Source organism: Acanthopagrus latus, chromosome 9, assembly GCF_904848185.1.
Source record: "Acanthopagrus latus isolate v.2019 chromosome 9, fAcaLat1.1, whole genome shotgun sequence".
Taxonomy (NCBI): Eukaryota; Metazoa; Chordata; class Actinopteri; order Spariformes; family Sparidae; genus Acanthopagrus; species Acanthopagrus latus.
Genome location: NC_051047.1, coordinates 23,454,065 through 23,473,656, shown reverse-complemented (window position 1 = coordinate 23,473,656; position 19,592 = coordinate 23,454,065). Strand labels below are relative to the sequence as shown.

Genomic DNA, 19,592 nt, shown 5'->3' with positions numbered 1-19,592 from the left:
ACCAACATTCATTCTGGTGACTGGGTTGTTTTCACTGAAGGTGACATACTGTATTTAATTTAAATGTCTTTGAATGCAGACGAAAGGCAGCCATGCAAAGTCAGTTTGACACTTGAGCGCTTTTCTCTCTGTGAAAGCTTGTAAAGTGTAATGGGAAGAGGAATATTCTGTGATCTGAGGAAAGGACACACACACAGACACGTACGCAGACACCAAATGTCATTTGAACTGAATTAGAGATCCCCAGTGGCGTCTTGGCCAAGATGCAGCTTTTCCTCGAGGAGGAAGCAACTGTGCTGATATTTGACCTCTTCTACTCAGCTGAGCAATTCTGACATTTTAATCTTTTACTCATCCATCTTCTTTTTTTGTTGTTCTTTTCCTGCTTTTTCTGTTTTTCGGATTGAAACTCAAACTCTAAGAAAGGTGATCAGATGTTGTTCAAAGATGCAATTTCTGTCCGACAACAAGAGAAATGACTATGACTTTCATCCACATCATCGTCTGTTTCATTTATACTTCAACATAACTACTAACATCCAATCACATCCATGCAGGTGTACAGAATAACCCGACACTTCTCGCTTTCCTGTTCTGGTACCAGCTCCCTCCTCCTCCTCCACCCCAGCCTCCTCCATGTGTGCTATATTTTTGGTGTAGTTGATGTAACTAAAATTGTGTAATGTTTGTGTATGTTTATCAGCAGGGGGATTAGTTGTCCAGAAACATCGTCACTGCTCACATTCTTTGAGATTCTCCCTCAGAGAGCAATAAGCCTAACGGTAAAGCCATATGCCTTAAATGGTCAGTGGTTTGATAAAATAGGCTCTGACTGAACTTTACCTTGTTGTGTGTGTAGTTTTCCTGAAATGAGAGATAACTACAAACTCTCTGACTGCTCTATTTCAGTTTCACCTCCAAATAAAGCAGTTAGGTAATATAAATGTTATGTGAAGGCTTGTTTCATGCCCCAGCAGACCTTGTTGCACTGATATTGTTGAGGTGCCAGAACTCAGCAACAATATCATTATAACCAAGACCTGAGACGGTCTCCTAGAAATTACGTTTGTACATTACTGAACTGCTTTTGTATTTACATCGTGGTGACGTAATGACAAAGTGATCGTATGCTGTGTCAGTGTTTCTTTGACTGAATGAGAAACTACTTTTATGTGCCATGCACCATGTGGTCAGGGTGGATGATGGACATACAAAGTGCAGGAACGTTACACCAGAGTCCAGGGTTTTGTGTTTGGTTAAGATGAGGGAAAGACTGGGATTTCAAATAATTGTTAATTGTAAGATATGTCATTTTCTGTATTAAAAAATATGGCAACTGTTCCCTCACTTCATCCAATTGCTGCCAGCCTAGACATGACCACAAAAAAATGTTGAATAACACTTAAGTTTGTTGTGTAATTTCACTCCCTCGTCATCTCCTTGCTGTTGTTTCCAGTGTAGTTGATGTGACTGCTCTGACCTGCAGTTTAAAGTGTTGGTATCTGCTCTAGTGTTACATTTCTATTTTTTTGTAAAGCGTTACCATAATTCTTCTAGCATCCATGTTTATTCCTGTGGTTGTAGTTTAGCCATAATGTTTCAGGATATCGAGTCAATCATGTTGGTACGATGCAAACATGACATAGCTGAACTTTCTGCTACGCTTATTTTATGTACTGTGTAAACCACATCTACCCAACAGCGACACGCACGACTATGGGTAAACTCAAGCAGCCACTTTTTCCACTGGTTCTTGCAGCTTATTGAATGTAGATAAATGTTTCGTCTGCATGCACCAGGATTTCCACGTGGATGGACGATGTACACATTGAAAAACAGAGCCTTGTGTTGCTGTCGTGGTTCAGGTTCCCACTGTTGACAATTCATTATTCATCTAAACACAAAGAGTGCAGCCTGTGTTGGGATTTATTGTCTTTAGAGTCATTACAGTTAGTGCAAGCTAAGTGAATATTAAGGTCCTAATATAGGCCGAGCGTCACTGCTCTTTTACCGAAATTGATGTTGCAGCTGGTTATTTTCCACTCCTACTATGACATAGTTGGCTTGCGACCAAAGCAATGTGAAAGGGATTGAAAAGCAACAGTGCGTACTTCTCATGAGATCAGAGCCAATGCTGCTCATGAGACTACAACAAACCAGCCTGGGGTCAGACTTATTAGAGACCTGCTTAATTGGGTTCCCCTAAGGTTGATGAAAGTAGGGGAGTGGGGCCTTATGAGCCATCTCAGGGAGGCAGCATGATATTACAATTAAGGTTTTATTGTCTGAATACAAAAAAGTTTGATGATCATGAGGATTATTTAATTGCTGCGGTGTCGATAACTGGCACTCAAATCGTAAGAGCAATGAAATCCTGTGGTGCCAGACGTCTTTTGCAAAGATAATATTTGTACAGGCACAAAAGATCTGTGTTCATGCCAGGAACATACATCTTTTGTTCTCTGCACTGACTGTCTCTCATCCCCCTTCGTTCTTTCCACTCACTTACTCTCTTTCTCTGTTTTCTCTCACGCAGAATCTAATCAGCTGCTGGAAAATGATCAAAAACTTGGGTGGATTGTATAGATCACGAGCCAAAAATACTTACTCGACTGTGTCCTCCCAGCTACACCAGTGTCTCTGGTCCAGCTCCTGCATGTCCAGTCTGAACTTGGCCAGGCAGAACTCCTCGATGGCGAGCTCGTAGTGGGGTCCACACGCCAGCGCCGACACACACTGAGACACTGCTGAGTGAAGGGGAGACGAAAGAGAGAATGTGGATGAGAGAAAAGGCAGAAAACTCAGCGTAAGCCATCTTGCTTGCTTTGAAGACTAAAGTGGGGTGAGAAGCTGCCATGACCTTAAATGTTGTTGTTTGTTTTCCGATCGCTGCAACCCAAGATGTCTCCCCATCTGTGGGACGTGACACATAAACACCATCTGCTGTCACAGTGTTAGCTGCTTAACTGCTCACAATATTACAAAAAACAACTATTTAACTGGTTACTTAGTGGTTGGTATGATTGTTATATGAGCCTTTTTTTTTTCTTTTTTTTTTTTAGAGGAAGCTGCTGAAAGGTCGTTAGCTGCCAAGTGCTTCAACTGCTACCTGTCAGCTAACGTCGGCTTCTCTTTGTTTCATGTACGGATTTTTAAATGATTCAACTTATTTATTAATTTTAATTCTAATTGAGAAAAAAAACTAAAAACTTCTCAACAGAATCAATAGATTTAAATGCAAGTACAAGTACAATATAAGTAGCAGCCTGCACAAAGAATTGCTGAGGGGAGTTTTCATTTCTTGGTAGCGCAAATGTTCCCAGTCTGTAATGGTGTAACATAAAAAGTCACTTTTTTAATGGCAGTAATCTTGTAATGTAAACTTTACATTCAAAAGCAGTGCTACCTACATGTGGAACATGAATTTGTCTCGTTTAAAACACTCTCCCTGATCATCCTTCTTTTAAGACTTCCTCTTGACTCTCCTCTTCCTGTTCCCCTGCAGCCTCCTCATACTTTGCATTGCATCTCGTTTTTTTTTTTTTTTTCTGTTATTCCCAAGACACTCATCTCTCGCTCTCATTTTCTTGATAAGTGGCTGTTTCTCATGTTTTTGCCTCAGAGGATCTGTACACAGTAAACCTCCATTCATACCCTTCCTTTCTGAATTCTTACAACTTCTCTCTCTCTCTCCTGCCCCCTGAGAGTTTGTGAAGGAGTGGACTGATGGGTTTGCGTATGTCTCACTCATTCAGAATCACTTACATCAACTGTATTATGCATGCAAATGCATATGCTTATGTGTGGATGCCATACTGCAGGGGGGATGGGGGGACAGAAACAGATAAGAAACGATAAACATGGAGGGAAAACCGTATAGAATGAAGGTTTAAAAACAAACTTGTTTACGTTCCTACAAAGACTCCAACTCAAGCTGTGAAGAGGGAGGATGAAAAGGTTTATCTGCTCGTCTACACGACTCTGATCAAACACGGTGATCAAAGATCAAGATTGTTTGTGAAAAGCACAGACATAAAAGAAGAGAGAGAGAGAGAGAGAGAGAGAGAGAGAGAGAGAGAGTCGCGTCACGTCTACAATCTCTTTGCAACAATATGTCGACAAATATATTGCTGTGAGTCATCTGATCAGATGGCTCGTCCCCATGACACCTTCTAAAACCGTTCCGAAAATGATTCATGTGCCAGCTCTTATATCTGCCACATGGTTGAGCCTGATTCCAGCAACTGTTTACATGGACGCGAAATAAAGTGACTAGAACTTTACTGACATGCACAACTGTATTGAGAATATTTTTCTTTTCTTCATTTATTTTATTTTTTCCAGCTGTCAATGCAATTTCAAGCTGGACCCACATCTAGTCATTACAGGGTCTTTGCAGAGCATCAACAAAGGTAACTTTGGTGTCGCAGTTTCACAAAGAGGACCCAAACGCAGACACACAAGCAACTTAATAAAAAGCAAGCTTTAATACCAAATCAGACCAGAAAATCCAAATCTAAAAGAGAAGCAACAAAAGTCAGGGGAAAAAAAACTCAAGAACTCCAAGGTAAAAAAAAAGTTCAAGCCAAAAAGCAAACTACAAACCAGAAATATTGCGAGGGAAAGGACATGAAAGCCAGGACACAAGATGGGAAGAAGTGACGGGGAGACACAGGAACACAGAACAGATGGATGGACAAAGATGACTGATTAACTGACAGAACACAGGTGAGGAGTCCACAGGGTGGGAAACCAGACAAAGGTAGGAAGTAGAAAGTGAGATATGACACTTCAGAACTACAACTTAAACGGTGTGTTTGAACAACTCTTTGCTTTGAGCCTTTTGACCATCGAGGCGTTCAACAATCCTTAAAACTATTCTAGCTCTTTTTAGCTGCCGCCATGCAACGTCAGAAAAAAAATAATTATTTCCACCAGAGGGAAACGAGGAGGAGAGATCATGATAAGAAGAAGCTTTTGTTGGTAGGGATCCATCCAATCACCCCACCTGCCACACAAGGTTTTGAAATGATATAACAATATCACACGTCAACAACACTTTCTTCTTAGAGACAAGTCATTTTCATTATGGTTGTTTTTCCATGAGAGAGACATAGTTTGAAACCTGTATGTTTCATGACTTTTGCACTGACCAACATTGTGGTGTAAATGTGCGTAGAAACAGTAAAAATGAACCCAAATCCCTGTTGACTGCAGGGCCCTCAGGCCAGCGCTCTCTATATATATCTGCATAATAAATCCATCCATGTGAGTGGGCTCATTGAAACATGCTAATGATGGCTCAGTTGCATATATGTTGACGCATCAGAGCCTGAAAAATTAATTAATTACATAATGATGACGGCAATCTGTGCTCTACAATCTAGGTGTCAGTACTGCACCAACCAAAAGAATAATGTAAGATCGTGTTCAGCGTTAAATGTGATAATAAGTAGTAACATTTATTCCTCTCTGCCTTTTAGCTGAACATCTTCTTATCAAATGTGGAGCACTGTTTCACATCACCACCACTTTAATTATATTCTGCCAGTTTCCTTATCACTTGGTTTTAAATAAAGGCATGCTGCCAGTACATCATATCAGAAGGCAGCAGCATTGTATAGCCAAAGTCTTCCCATGAGTGTTTAGTGTAGCAGCAGAAGATATTCAGTACGAAGCTCCTGCTACTGTGGAAACTTATCTAGTAGTCAAATGGAAAAACATATTTTTTTTTGCAAAGAAAAAATCCTATCTTTCCTCCTGAAACTCAAAAGTTTACAGTGAAACAGCCCAGACAGTCTGAAAAAGTGTTTTTTTGGCTTTTTATTTCAACTTCACATGAGTCATCTTCATCCAATCACTTGCATGAATCTCTCCGCTTTCAATCGATGTTTTGTACCAGACTGGCGGGAAGGTCATGATTGACTGAAGATTTTCTCATTTCCTCCTGCATCCATATATCGATTCGGAGATGAAACTAAAAATAATGCACTGAGGCCGAGTTTCAACCCGAGAATAACTCATGTGCGTGTGTGTGTCAGGGTGCTGAAGTTTGGTCCGAGATGGGTCCGACTTTCTCCCTATCCCTGCTCTACTACTACTGCAGGAATATGTTTCAAACGGCAACAGTTTCTGCAAATTGTGGATATGTTCATGTTTTTAATTTTTACAGGAAATGTACAATTTCATTCTCAATCTTCAACCTTGTCTCTGCAGCATTAAACAACACTCCCAATCATGTTGTGTTACGAAATAAAGTTGTTGTCTTGATCATGTATCCAGTAGATGTTCTTTGAGTGAGGGAAGTGCTACATATTTGTAGTTCTGAGGGTCGTAGTCTGCATTTTAGAAATACCGAGGTCACGCATCCTGGCTCCATTTTGGGGGGTTTGGGGGTGTGCCGTACCCAAAAAACATACGACTAAGTAGTTTCAGCAGCTCCAGGAGTTCTGGGAGAGGTTGGGAAAGATTGTGGTTTTGTGATAATGTTGAACATTTTTGTGTCTTTCACTGAGTAACTTAACTGTTCCTGTTTAATGCCAAGAACATCATCATTCCCCCACCAAACCACAAAGAAGATTATTAACTCTTTAATTCCTTCAAGCAGATGTTGTATTGAGACACAAGACATACTGTACTACTATAGGGGATTATCTAACTTCATTACTCTTCTTTCTTGCTGTCGTGAATCAGTATTTTTGAGACAGTTCCCTCCTTCTGACCTTTTTTCTGGCATAACACACTTTGAGGATTTTGATCTCAAGACATTTTTCATCTGGAGACTTTTTGGAGGAGTTCTGGGGCGAAGCTTGCAGAAACAGCACACTGGGCTAAATAAACTTGACTTGACTTGACCCGGGCATTAAGCCTCCTTCTGTAAATACAAGCAGGCTCTTAGTCGACTTGTCTGGTCGAATAACACTCAACAACAAGAGACTGCACTTGAAGTCATTCTTGTAAGTAGACAGTGACCTTTGACCCGGCACATGCTGCCTCGTCTCCCCTCTCTGTCGGGGGGGAAAACTCCCAGAATGCACCTCTGTCTGTGTAGAAGCCAATCCAGCAGCTAGCTCCAGGGGGCTCTGTGTGCTTCATGTGTGTTCGTGTACGTGTGTGAGATAGATCTGGACTATCTGTCTATTTATAGTTATGCACCGTCTTTATCGTCATCCAAGAGGCATAACGCCGTAAACTGACAGCACGGAAACAAACAGATCTAATCTCACAGCAAGACAAAGTGATCTGCACATCAGGGGCTCATTACTGAAAGAATTTTTTCTATTTTCATTATTTAATTTGTTTACAAAAGATAGATGAAAGATGCGGGGACCATGTGTTACGTTTAGTGTCTGTTTGCCGGGAGATTTGTGTGTTTGCGTGTGAACTTACATAGAGTTAATTCTGACCCTCACCTAAAGGTTATTAAAGGACATTTTCTCACAAAACAAAACAAAACAAAAATTACTTGTCGTGTCATTATTCACTAATTCCCATGCCAGTGGAAAGTCAGGAGGGAAGTTTCATAGTCAACAAAACATGTATGGAGCGTTACAGCAAATCCCAAACAACTGAGGTAGATGGGGATTTGTCTTAAAATGCTTTTTTTTTTAATTTATTTATTTATTTTTTTCCTTTATGCGTGGTTCAGCTTGTGCACACATCAGACGGGGTGCATGCTAGTGCTTTTAGCCTAGCATCTACAAGATTTTTTGCATTAAAAGGGAGCAAATAACGTATATTCAAATCAATTCTAGCTTCCGGAGACTTGGATTTACCCAACAAGCTATATGAAGCCATTTTAAGTTCTTTGTATTTCTTTTTTTATTTATTTATTTTTTGGTTTTGTATTGTTTTTTTGTGTTTTTAGGAAAATGCTGCAACACGGTTTTGCTGTGAAGCTCCAGTAATCTTTTGTTGACTATGAAACTTCACACAACATTTCATAGGCATGAGGGCGAGATGAAGACTGAGGTTTCATTTTTGGGTGAACTTGACCTTTAATTTCTTCACCACATTTCCCTCTTGAATGCCTCAAAGACCATTTGCAAATTAGACATTTTACATTGACACACTCCCATCTTTAAACTTCGACAGCCGCTCATCTGCGGCGGTTCCATCATGCTGCCAGATATTCAAATCATATCTGGAGCCTTTCCAAACAACAGCCTCTGAGCTTATGCCTGACATGTGGAGATGCTTTGAAATAAACAGAAACAAGGACAAGTTGTTGAAAAAAAGTGGGGATTACATGGGGAATTTGTTTGAAATGGAAGCAAACAGGCCAAGATGGAAGGCAGATGAAATATTAAGCTACTACATGCATATTAAAAGTGACTACAGAGATGGGTGGGGGGCGCAGCAGACGTGCAGCTGATGCCGAGATTCACGACGGATGAAATCAAGGGCTAAATATAGATGAGGCGGGGGGGGGAAACTTCAGGGATGACACTTCACAGCACGCGGCAACTCAACTTTTTTGGCATTCTCAAACGCTGACTCGATCGCTTAATGCAAATTGCGTCACAGGAGAGATTTTACAGAATCTCTTTCTGAGGCTTTTTGTGGCGTAACTTTCTACAGTTTGCAGGTCGACCTGTTTCAGGAACTTTGTGCAAGAGAGAGTGAAGATGAAACTTCAAACGCAGAACACTGTCATTAAAACTGAGACAGCTGATCAATAAACATGATGTGTGTGTTTTTTTTAACTGAGGTTTGGTCTTTTTTTTTAGATTTGAAGGACAATACACACAAATATAAATTCCTACAGGACCTTTAATCTGAGAGTAAACACAACCCAGAAGAGAAAACTAACTGCATGAACATCCTCCGTTCTCTTTCTTGTGCTGTTCAGTAGAGTCAGATGTTGTTTTTCTCATGAATTTCTAACATGTTCCTCGGCAGCATCCCACAGTAATGCACAAAGCAGCAGGGGTTGGCAGAGTGAGCGCTCCTGAGAGAGGAAAAATGATCATTTTCAATGTACTGCATTGATGACGACGCCTTGATGAAGAAGGAGGTTGGAGGCGTTTTTTGAGAAGTTTTAGTCGTGTCCTCCCGCCGCAGACAGTTTTAGTCTTCATATGCTTGTCACAGAGGACAAAGAGTTAAAAAGGAAGGATGTTTTCTCTCCCTGCTGCCCAGTTCTGAATTATTTTCCATCTCCAGTCTCCATCCTACGACAACTCTGTCACTTTCACGCCAAATCCCACCCCAGCCTTGAGTAATTATTTCCCCTGATGATGACAATTACAAAGCATCTACTCAAATAACTTGAGTAGTTATTAAATATATTATGCAATTACTGTGAAGTTTCCTCTCTGGACCTCCCCCACCATCGTTCAGCTCTCATTTGCAGAAATAACAGCAGCATGATGACGATCAGACGATGACAACTAATCCCTTCCAACTTCTCTGGATTTACCATTTCCAGTCCTGATTCCCACCAATGAAACAATACTCCCATCACACACATGTATTAATTACATTCTCCTCCCGCTCTCGATGCCACTGGTCTCCGTCCGAAGCTCATCTCATGTCAGTGGTGAGGTGAGGTCAAGGACACAGCGCAGAAATAAAGGTCCATGAGTTAGACTAGTGACTTGTTCATCAGTTGTCCTAACACAGCACGACATGACAAAAGTAAGACCTCCAGGTCCATGCTTTTGTCTGTAGCTGATCCAGCGTCGCACCAGTAAATAAAACAAATTGGAATATGTGTATTGATTTGCTTTTTATTTGAGACTTTACACGTATGAGCAGCTGCTGAGTATGTGAATATCAGTCTCAATGTACCTGAAACCTTGCTATTTTAAGCGAACTCCTGGGTTGCAGTATCTTGTTCTTTGCAGGGCAGCAGCAGTAATACAGAGCGCGGCCTGTAAATGTTGTGAGTGTGTGACAGAGACCCCAAGACTCTACAGGCGTTAAAAAGTGCCAGCCTACTATTTTGTATGTTCTACGGGAGGTGTGTACGGCCATTTTATCCAGAAACAGGTCGTAAAGTGTCAGTATTTTCGGTTTTACACAATTAAGGTTTGGGAAAGAAGGGATGGATTTTCATGACTGAATGAACTGAACAAACAAACTGTCCTCAAAAGACAAGACAATTTCATACAGTTGTATATTTGCAGGGAACCTTGTAAGTAGCTACTTTTCTAGCTGCGAACAGTGTTTTGGGGACCGTATTCCCCTTGAGGATGGAGGAAAATGTGAAAAACTGAATAAGCCATCCCAAAACAGCAGGCTCACCCTCTTGTTGTGCACGGGACTCACGCAGTCCTACACCACATGCAGTCAAAACTTTATATTTCACATCAGAGAATCAGTTCTGGGAGCGGTCTGCATACGTTGCGCTGAAGCCAGAGTGTTCTAATTGTTGGCCAGTATGCGCGTTAACTTACTTTTCTCCAAACAAATTTCTGTAATCCGGAACAAAGTTGACATCGCTCAGAAACATCAGCAGTCAGACAGACGGACAACAAAGGGCTAAGCAAATGTATTTGAATGACAAATAAAAGGTGAATATTCAAATTATTATCTCCAATATGAAAGGAAGGAAAGCTGGCAGTGTTCATGGACGCCACAGTCCCCCACTGTTGACATGAAACACACTTCGCCGTTCTCAAAACACCTTCCAGGCTCCGTCACTTTTCAGTTTCACCTCCAGATGAAGAGATCTGGTCGGCTGACCCTGTAACAACCTGTCCCATTTCCCCGTGGAGTGACTGCCACACCACAGTTATAAGCCACACTATAAGACAGCACTTGTTAATAAGCCTGAGTTAAAAGCAGTAAATGCTCCACAGTCTGACTAAACTGTCTCATAAATAAATGAAGCAGCCGTCCTGGCATCACATTCACAGAGGACAGACAGTCGTCTCAGACTGTTGAGTCACGGATGATCCAGCCTGATAAATATTTCACGCGCAGCAGCCGGTGACTCCTTTCATTTTGGAAGTGACAAACAGACAAGAGGCAGGCAGATGTTTTCTGTCAAAGGCTACGAATAATTAAGCAGCCGGATCTGATGTTCACAAATGAACCGGCCTCCTCTTCCTCCTCCTCCTCCTCCTCCCTCTCTCTGCCTCTCTCATCATTTTCTCCCTGATGATTCATAGAGAAGGAAATCTACATCTTCGGCCTTTTGATCCGGATTATGTTTGACCACCGCTGCCCTGTCGCCCAGTCTAACATCAAAACTCCCACTTCCTTGACTTTCAAACAGTTTTTTTTAAAAGTCATGAATCATCTCGGGTTCACGGAGTAGTAGAGGAGAACGAGAGAAAACGAGAGATCTGTTTCTCTTCCCACCTCTCCGACAGCTCTATTTAGATTCTGTAAAGTTACACAGGTTTTATGCATATTTTATAATAAAACCCACACATTTCAGCTCTCCTTGTAAAAACTTGATCTATTTGATGTTTACACTTGGAAAAGTTTGGGGCGAGTCTGGCGCACTTCTTTAATTTTGCATCTTAAGTCTTTCCTGTTGCTACAGCAGGAAATCAGGGCATGCTCCCAATTTATGCATTGAAAAACTTTCAGTTCTGTGCAGTCAGCAGTCTGCAGCTTGAGCGCTATGTGACAGTGAGTTGTTCTTCCCCTTCTCCGTCTTTTAGCGAGCGTGCTGCATGTTCAGGAGCAAAATGCCACCGGTGTTTGTGCTGGTGCAGAACAGCCGCTCTGTTCTTTCAGATGAGACGGGAAAAAAAATAAATAATCCATCGTCTGCCTCTGTTGGTTCTGCTCCGGGTCAACCTTTCCTTACGGTTTTATAAAATGACATTTTGGTGTCCAGCGTGCCAGAATAAACACAGTGCTGTCAGTCCTTTAGTTACAGCAGTCATGTATTTTTGTTGCCAAATGATAAATGAGATTTTCTTTTTTTTTTTTTTTTGTGCAGTGATTTTTAGGGCTTGCTAGAAAATTAAATGATTTAGCTAAGATAGAAATGTTGCGGGGAAAATAAATATTAGGAAAAACAAACTAAATACTAATAAGTTGTATGGGATGTAACCACTAAGCATGAAACCACTGGATATTTTTAACATTTGTATGCATGAAACCACTCAAGAGATTTCACATTTGCAAGCGTGATACCACTGAATAAAGAAAACAAAAAGCTAAATCATTGTAAGCCTGAGAACACTGGCTATTTTAACATCTGTAAGCATGAAACCACTGGATGTTTTTTAACCTTTGGAAATGTGAAACCGCTTTGAAAATTTGCAAGTACAATACCACTGAATTTTTAAAAAGAAAAAAGAAAAACATTTCTAAGCCTGAAAGCACTGAAAATTGTAAGCGTAAAATCACAGACTTTTTTTTAATATTCAAGCTTACAACCACTGGATATTTTCAACATTATCAAGCGTGATACCACTGGAAAGCTTTAACACTTATGAGCGTTAAACCACGTTGGGACATTTTCCAGATCTTCTTTCGTGGCAACAATATCAGATAAAACACGATCTCTTCTTTAACCTTCCCAAGTATTTTTATGCCTAAACCTGATCCGAACATGAAGAAAGGGCTTGCTACGACATATAATTCAAAAATGAAGAAACATATCTGTAGTTTGTGGAACTGTACGCTGACATATTTATTCTTCTCTATACATACTGAAGAGTAATTTAAAATATCGGGTTCATCTGTCACCAAATTTGTCTTCACATCCTCTGACTGTTAAAGTTCGTACAGGGATGTCTGTGATCGAGGTCGTGACTAAATATATCTATGAATTAAATTGTTCTGTGATGAAGCAAAATTCATTTTTACAACCATTTTTGGTAAGCCTTTTACAGTACCCTAATTACCAAGTATTTACCTGGTAAATTCATGGTAACACGAAAGTGTTACTAGGCAATTACCAATGGTAATAAGAAAGTAAATACAATACCTAGTAACACATTTTTGTTGCCATATATTTACTGGGTAAATAGCTAGTGATTATGGGACTGTAGCTACCTGCTTCTTACCTGCAGTAGTTACCCAATAACAAGCTATAATTTACCAAATAGTTAAAGGCTTACCCAATTTTTTATGTCAGTGGAATAATCAATTAATCAGCTAACCGCTTCAGCACTACTGATGCTCTAGAATGAATGATTAAGGCCATAAAATATCATAAAAATTGACTGTGTGATTCATTTAGCTTCCGTTTGCTCTCATACATGAATTATTTCGGTCTGCTAAAAATCTTTTCTGTCTTTTTGTTCTCTCCCAGTTTCCTGATGTTCTCATTACAGCTGCTGAATAAACCAGCAGAATGTAACGTTCCTTTTAACATCAGTGGAAAAATGGTTATTCTTCACTTGTGGCATGTTCCCTCAGAATGATTGTGCGCTTCTGACGCACAGATGTGTTTTTCATCCTCGGCAGTCTGCAGCCTGTAACCTAACTTATCAAAAGAGAAGTGGTTTACGGACGTGAGCATGTGAGAAACTGACCACATGTTTGGAGTTGAGTGTTTACTCCACTGGTCCAAACTACACGTAACAGATCTATTAAGTGAGTGTCTGAAAGAGTGTCTGACAGTTTTATGGGCAGTCGACTTTTCGTGTGTCTGTATTTTGTAAAGGCAGTGCATTGTGGGAATGAAAGTAGCCTGTTGCATCATTTACATAGAGTTGATGTTATACTATGTTGTGTATTAATCATGTCTGGATTTATCTGTGGGAGTTATAAAGTAAGTGCATAATGTTTTTCATATCTATTGTTGCTGATTGCTGGACACATCTGTTAAACGAGAGCAGACACATCTGGAAGCCAGCTTTGACAAAAACATGTAGTTCAACATGGAAACTGTAGCAAATTGGTGAACTTTTAAGAGTCAAGACTCGAAAAAAAAAGATCAGTACCACTCTTAGTTAGCTGCAAAGCCAGTAGTCAGTTAGCTTAGCTTACCTCAGAGATGTAGGAGGGACACAGCTAGCCTAGGTAACCATACACAGTTACTTCCTGTAGTCTCAGTCAGTTTTTCTGGCACGTAACGCCCTTGCAAAGAATTTTGTTTTTGTAGAAATTAAACAAATGAGATGAGATTTGTCAAATAATGACACCAAAGCGTTGGGTTGGAAAAGAGACTAAAAAAAAAATCTGCTTTTCTTTCAGACAGCACCTTTAATCAGGCCATTTGTTTCCCCCTGCTGTCAGTCTTTGTGCTAAGCTAAGTTAGCCAGCGGCTGGCTTTTGTTTCATGAATCATAAATATATGAGAGTGATATCAGTAATCTCATCTAACTTTCCACCAGAACATGAAAATTAATTTCCCAACTTTAGCTTTAAAATCTGATTTTGACACAGGACCCTCTACAGGATCATTGGATAATGAAGGATTTCTCTCGTCGATTTTTTAATATTGGGTTTCAGGTTCCTGGGGGGTCTGATGCCCCCACATGGCAATAAACAATGTAGGCATCGTCACAGTTTATGTTTATAGCGTCTCGTATTGCTGAAAACTCCAGCTGCAGTGCAGAAAGTGCAACAAACAGCACAAGAATGATGCGTCGAAAGCAATCTAATGATTTTCCTCTCAGTGTTCACTCAGCAGGTACATTGATCATTTAAGCAGTTCTCAAAGAACTTGCTATACGATGCTGTTCTGACATAAATTATCGGTCAATGGGAGAAACACAAAAATGTCAAACTCGCTTGTCCATCCATTGGCCACAGTGAATGTGGGAATTTGAAATGTCAACCCCCCCGAAGGCTGTCTGAACACAAGCTAAATGAGCTTTTTACCCTCTCAGTCTACATTTTCTACAGAGTGCTCTCCGAGACAAAACAAATCACAGTGAACCTGGTGAACCGCTGATATGTAAATCGTGTGTTTATCACAGTTGGATACGAGAGGAGCTGCGTGAAAGTGAGTCAGTCGTACACTTTTATCTGTTCAGCGAGTGGTGTGCACGTCGGATGAGTTAGTGGAGAGGAACGCCAGCAGCGGTGCATCAGCTGCCGTCATTGCATTGTATTACAGTTTAACCTCCAGCTCTGTCACTCATTCTCTCTCTCTCACACACACACACACACACACACACACACACACACACACACACACACACTAGTTCTCCCCTCCACCTCTGCTGTCTGCAGTCCTGATCAGACAGCCAGAGCCCCAGGGGGGCAAAGAACTAACAGCATCCTCGACAGGGGGAAGATTTCCCTCAAAGAAATGTCAAAATGAGCAATTTATTCCCTTAATCTCTTACTTCTGGTGTAACTTTATTACAACCACACACACACACACACACACACACACACACACACACACACACACACACACACACACACACACCCGATCCTCTATCTATGATGCAGCGCCTCGAGATGGCCATGAAGCTTAACAAGCCATTCTCTACCTCCAAGGTACTCGAGCGTTATTATTAAACCCTGCAGCGTGCTTCACTGCGATGTGTCACTGCCTCTTGTAAAAAAAAAATAATAATAATTAAAAAAACAGCCGCATAAATAAGTCCCTGAATTTGAATAGAGCCCCGAGCCACCCGGATGGACTCGAGATCAGAGGAGACATTTAACTACAGACGCACACAGCGAGGATACAAGAAGTGTTTCTGAGGGGAGGGCCAGACAGATGCCGTTTTGTTTTCACTGAGTGCTTTAAATTATGGTTGTGTGCCGTAGCCTAAAGAGGCTGAACTGCCTGTTTGTGTCGGACTGATTAATAGTGTCATAACAACCAAACAGCCCTCTTAGATGTCCCTGCGGTAGAGGGAACATGACAAGTGCCCTCTAGAGAGGCCCGCTACATGTGGAATAGAGCGTGATAAAGGGCCCACTATGGCGCCCTTCGATGAACCATCCAGAGGTGAATATAGGCTGCCGAACATGCTAGAAAATTAGTTTTCACATAGCTACTTAAAAGTTACATGACTATACTGTGAGGTAACAGTGACTTTTGTTTTGATAATAATCAGTTCATCTTTCATGTCATGTCATTCTTGAGATATCGCGTCCACAATAATGGGACAGCCGGATGGACGGACGACCTGAAAACATGATGCCTCTGACCAACATCACCGCTGGCTCGAAGGCATAATAAAATATTCAAATCTTAACAGTTGGAGCTGTTTGCCATTAATTTGAGCAACAACTGCCTGATTAATCAGTGTAAAGTTAAAATATTAATTGCAACCTATCATGATAATCAAATAATTGTCATTATTCAAGCAAAAAAAGTCAACTGATTCTGATGGTAACTGAGGAGTCTTCTGGGCTCTGGATAACAGAAAGAATTTGAAGACGACACTTTGGTTTGTAAACTGAAAACTGAAACTAAACTGCAGCTCAAATCATACTCAAAATGATCGTTCATTAGTTGCCGGTGAGAATGCAAGCAGCAGATAACGTGCCATGTTTACGCTTGTTGTTGGCAGCGGCCTCTATTTGTTGTAGCAATTACTACAGCTTGGGAGAAGGAAGACAGCTGAGGTGGTGTGGAGAGTGAGAGTGAGAGTTTGCATAGCATGTTTTTCAGATTCTGTTCGGTCACAATCTCGAGAGCGCCGGGACTGTTCTGAAGAAACAAAACTCGGTATCTTCCACTGTAGCGGCTGTGTTTTTCAGAGTGAAGAGGTTGAAAACGCACAGAGAAATGTCCGTCGCCTCGGCTGCTCGCGTAATGATGTGGTTAAAGTGAGACGGTGAGCTAACAACACTGAGCAGAAGAAAGAAAGACAAACGAGTGGCGAAGTGAACTGAAGTGTGTTAAACTCCCGAATCTGCTGCTGCCGCCTGTTACCAGTGATTCAAAGAAACAGTGCAGCCGTTTTTTTCAGAAATCCCCAATTTGTTTCCTCCAGAACTCACGACAGGCAAATGCTTATCTTAAATGTGTCTGTCTTTGTCCAAACCAGGCAGAGAAACAGCCAGCGGCAAATCGGCTGGATCTTGTAATCTGCTACCCGGTGATGTAACCCCTCCTTCGGTGCGCCCACTGCTCCGATGTCACGGTGTAAATTACGAGAGAGAAACCGGACTGAGGAACAAACATGAAGTCAGAGCGTGATGTGATCCCATCGCTCTTCTCCACTGCGTGTAAAATCATTTTCTACACATTTAAAGTGTTTTAATTAATGATCTTAAGAGGCAGCAGGTGGATTTTGTTGCTTTTGGACGAGAAGCAAGTTGAGCTGTTTTTTTTTTTTCCAGTCTTTGTGCAAAGTTAGCGAAATGTTGACATAATACTGTATGATGCAAACGCACACACAAGGCTGACAAGCTGAAGAAAGAAAAGGACTCGTTTATGCCGGAAATAACCCAAATAAAATGTGTTGACAACCATCGTACTCCATGAGATTAGACCTTCTCTCCCTGGAGCTACACATGCAGCGCTGTACGTGACTGTGATGGTGCTCTGAGAGGAACAACAATACAGAGGTTTCACTCCGGAGGCTGAGAGCTGTGCGGAAGTGTGAAAAGCGCTGAAGATTATTTCTATTCATTCTAATTCATATCCATCCTCACTGGAACTAACAGGCCCTCCTAGACTTATCAAGCCACATTAAACGCTCGGGCGGACCTGGCAACCAGGCGCAATAACAAATGATTTCATGGTTTCGCTCTTATCAATATCAACTGGAAGTAAATGAGATTTTTATCACAGGGATTAGGCTCCAGGGATTGTTCGCTATCTGACGTAAAACCAATTTAATTGCGTTTATAATTGATTCGGTATTTAATAAAGACAGAGATAGAGAGAGAGAGAGAGAGAGAGAGAGAGAGAGAGAGTGCTGCAGTGTAATCGGTTTCATATGTCTCTACAGAGCGGGACGTTCCCAGAGAACCAGAACCAGAACCAGAGCTCCTCAAAGTTTGGATGACTGCATGCCGGGACACAGAAATGTCCCTGTTTACGAGACAAATAAAGGAATTCTGATCCTGTTTGATCGAATTTGTTAATGGACAAATGATGGATAATGGCTACTTTTACCACACGTTTGCTGACAACGCAGATCAGTTTATCTGTTACCTGTGATCCTCCTTTTCTCCTCCATCACTCAACATTTTTTTCGTTTTCTGTGGAGGCTTCTGCACTTCTACATCCATTTATTACATTTAGTCACTAGTTACTGTGCAGTTTATAGCCTTTAATTATGACGTGTTACCTGATATTGTTGTGGGCAGGACACTGTGTCCAGAGCCAAAGTAACACATTTGTTTATTTTATCGGCATCTGACAGAAAAATCACCAATTACCGATAATTAGAAAATGCTGAACATTAGCCCAATCATTGGTCTAGCCATATTCAGGGCTCCAGGAAGTTTTACAGTAAAAAAAATAAATAAATATTTTTTTTTTTTATTTTACTTTTACTTATATTACTCAAGTTCATTTCATATCAGATGCTTCAAAACTTCAAATATAATTTGCACGAGTGACTTTTTCACTTTTAATAAGTAATATTTTAACATGATATCTTCGCTTTCTACTCAGAATTACTATTGGGTACTTTGTGCAACGCTGCCTGTAGAGGATACTTCCATGGGCTGGTTACCGGTGCAGTTAGAATCAGAAGCAGTACATTCTGGATATAACTGGATTTCATTCTGTCCTGAACGCTTCTTGGATGCATTTACATTTAGCTTCTTTCCCTGATAACGATCTGATGTGCTCAAGAAGTCCACAATCTGCCCTCAAGTCGCACTTCTTTAACTTATTCATGTTATTCACAAAACGACCAGTCCACTCAGCTCTAGTGTCCCACTGTGCTCCTAAAATAATTCTAATCCCTTTTAGCTGAGACTGAACTCCGGGCTGTCACAGCTGGAAATGAATCTGTCAAAAAATAACCCGTGAAACACTTTCCTCCTTCCTCCTGCTGCACAGTTAGGATCTGTGCCCAGTTGTTTTGACTCTCCCTTAATATTCAACCATTAGAATGTGCTTGTATTTTATTTCTCTTGCCCTTGTTTTTATTTAGTTTGAAGCGCTTCATGATGTCCGCTCTTGGGAAGTGCAATAAAAACACAAACTTTGCTTCCTGAGCTACAGCCGACCCTCATTAGTTCCTCCATTATCCTCAAACACTCTCTGTGTGTTTACAGACGCACTGCATGGGTCTCATTGTCCGGCTCCCTTTGATCGAATCCTTGTGAAAAGCTCACGGACACGCTTCCATTTTCCTCACACTTCCTAATAAATAGAATAATGACTGAAGTCGCTGTGCGTCTCCACTCTGACACACAGCTCACTGAAATAGACACACCTTTGCAAACCCACACCTCCTCAAACACACAGACACACTCAACCCCCGCACACACTGTACTGTGTGGCAATTACTGAAGAAGTGGTGCATTAGTGTGTGCATGTGTGTGTGTGTGTGTGTGTGTGTGTGTGTGTCCACCACATCTATCTCTGTCAAGCTGAGACTCATCCATCACCGGCTGATCATTACAGCGAAGCGGGGCTTTCAGCACAGATAGAGGTCTGGCCTGACCCGGGTCTATCTGGTAATAGCATACAATTAACACACAACAATAGGATGAGCTGCAACACCTCAGTAGCATGTTATCTACAGACCAGAGGGCAGAGAGGAGCGAGGTAATACATGCAGCGATACGCGACCCTC

The 19,592-nt window shown here is 41.2% G+C and overlaps 1 protein-coding gene across 5 annotated transcripts in view; it reads right to left on the bottom strand.

Moving 5' to 3' along the window:
* Window positions 1–19,592, bottom strand: part of ramp1 (receptor activity modifying protein 1) — a 62,677-nt gene that overhangs the window by 19,717 nt on the left and 23,368 nt on the right. For 3 of the 5 annotated variants that reach the window (XM_037110757.1, XM_037110758.1, XM_037110759.1), the window contains exon 4: window positions 2,609–2,747. In XM_037110757.1, the coding sequence (XP_036966652.1) occupies window positions 2,609–2,747 (139 nt within the window). Of the gene's footprint in view, window positions 1–2,608; window positions 2,914–19,592 lie in introns of all 5 variants that reach the window. The other 2 variants (XR_005077134.1, XM_037110760.1) reach the window with 2 other exon arrangements.